The 1,914-nt window shown below is 31.8% G+C and overlaps 1 protein-coding gene across 1 annotated transcript; it reads right to left on the reverse strand.

Moving 5' to 3' along the window:
- Nucleotides 1-462: 462 nt before the first annotated feature.
- Nucleotides 463-1,065, reverse strand: LOC106798483 (uncharacterized). Its single transcript, XM_014775080.1, has one exon. The coding sequence runs from the start codon at nt 1,063-1,065 to the stop codon at nt 463-465; it is 603 nt and encodes a 200-aa protein (XP_014630566.1).
- Nucleotides 1,066-1,914: the final 849 nt, after the last annotated feature.

Here is a 1,914-nt window from a genome sequence, read left to right on the forward strand (position 1 = left end):
ATCTGGGCACAAGCCTTGGTGAAGCGATGGGATAGTGGTGAACACGTTTCCGGAGCTTGAGCCTATGGCGGTTAAGGCCTTAGCTGATGGCACGTGCTTTGCGGACTCGAAAGAAGCACCTCCTGTTTACTACATCGGACCACTCATCACAAAACTGCAACTATCAGGTCTTGTCTTTTTCATTGAATTATCAGTTTTCTACGTGCTGAAATATTTTCCCTTAGACCATTCAATAGACAATAGTGAATAATAATAATAATAATAATAATAATAATAATAATAATAATAATAATAATAATAATAACAATAATAATAATAATAATAATAATAATAATAATAATAATCTTTTTTCTTTTTTTTTTGAATCAAAAAGAATATGTATTAATTCAAAAAAACAGTTTGATACAAGGTGATCGAAACGATCCAACCAAACAAACAGGACCAAAGCAAAAACCTAACAGCCTACATCATTAGCTTTGCAACATGACTTCTAAGAGTTGGATATTGCCAACTTCTATACACTATGTTGTCAATGATATTCCTTTCTATAACCTGTTTATCCACAACTGTGCCAAAGCACATGCTATTTCTATAGTGCCACACATTATAAACTGTCTCCGCTGTTGCCATTTTCAACAGAGCACTTTTCCAACCTTTACCTTTGGTGTTCTCAATAATCCAAGCAAGCTCCATATCCCACTCCCTCGGATCATGTCTTCTACCCAGCCAATCCAAAATGTTCCCCCAAATTTCTCTAGTGCCACTGCAGTTGAAGAAAAGATGATTTATAGACTCATCAGCACAGTTACAAATACTGCAATCACTACTTTGGATCATTCCAAATCTTCTTAATCTATCTTTAGTAGAGAGCTTTTTGTGACAAGCAAGCCACAAGCAAATGACAGCTCGCAGTCTAGCCTTGTTCCCACACATCACAGACCTCCACGGCACTCTTTGGTGTTCCTCTGTCAGCCCATGATACATAGCACTCATAGGAAACTTCTGTCTACTGAGAGCTTGGTCCCAATGTTGTTGTATCTGACCCAGTTTATCTCTTTGCTTCATAATGTTCTTAAGGATCCAAGAACTATTAGGCCTGACAAAAGCAGTAATAGCATCATTGCCCTTCAGATAATATGTATGAACCCTTCAGATAATCTTTTTTCTTTTTTTATAACAATAATAATCCTTTTTCATCTCTTTGTTCCTTATTTAACTTTAATTATAAACTGCATCATTGTTAAGTTTTAATTGCATATAAAAAAACATTTCAATAAATTATATATAAAGTCTAATTTTAAAATAGTTATACACTCTCATTTCCTATTTAACTTTCATCATTATTCTCTTGTTATTTTAAAAAACTAGAAAGTACTTGGAATTTAAATCAATTTTTTAGATCGATTCACTAATAACCATTTTAATAAGAACACAATGTCATTTTTTAAATAAAATGAATGTTTTTAATTAGATCAATTATATAAGAATCGATCTAATAAATAACTTTTAAATTAATTATATATTGAACCAATATAAAATTTTATCTTTTTAAATCACTTCCAATTTAATCTGATTTAAAAATTATTTCTAAATCAAATAGAAACAGAACTGATCAAAAATTATATTCAACAAAATCCTAAAAAAATCTTGGTTGTTGCGCCTCTTCTATATTCTTCAGTCGAAACGAAAATCTTCCTTGAAAATCCGCCCTTCGTAAGCCACATGTGGCATATCGTTGCTCTGAACTCCGCCCCGCTCGGTACGAGGTGTTTCTTTTCTCCCTATTCTTTCCATTATAATGGCAATACAACGTTTTGTCTTTAAATTTTAAAACTATTTTGTCCCTTAAGTATAAAATAAGTCATTATTTTATGTTTTAATTGAATATTATTATAAGAAAAACACTTCACTAAT

The sequence above is a fragment of the Glycine max genome, chromosome 4 (assembly GCF_000004515.6).
Source record: "Glycine max cultivar Williams 82 chromosome 4, Glycine_max_v4.0, whole genome shotgun sequence".
NCBI classification, from domain to species: Eukaryota; Viridiplantae; Streptophyta; class Magnoliopsida; order Fabales; family Fabaceae; genus Glycine; species Glycine max.

Coding starts and splice junctions, on each gene's coding strand:
- LOC106798483 (XM_014775080.1), bottom strand. CDS start 1,065: ATGAAGCAAAGAGATAAACTGGGTCAGATACAACAACATTGGGACCAA.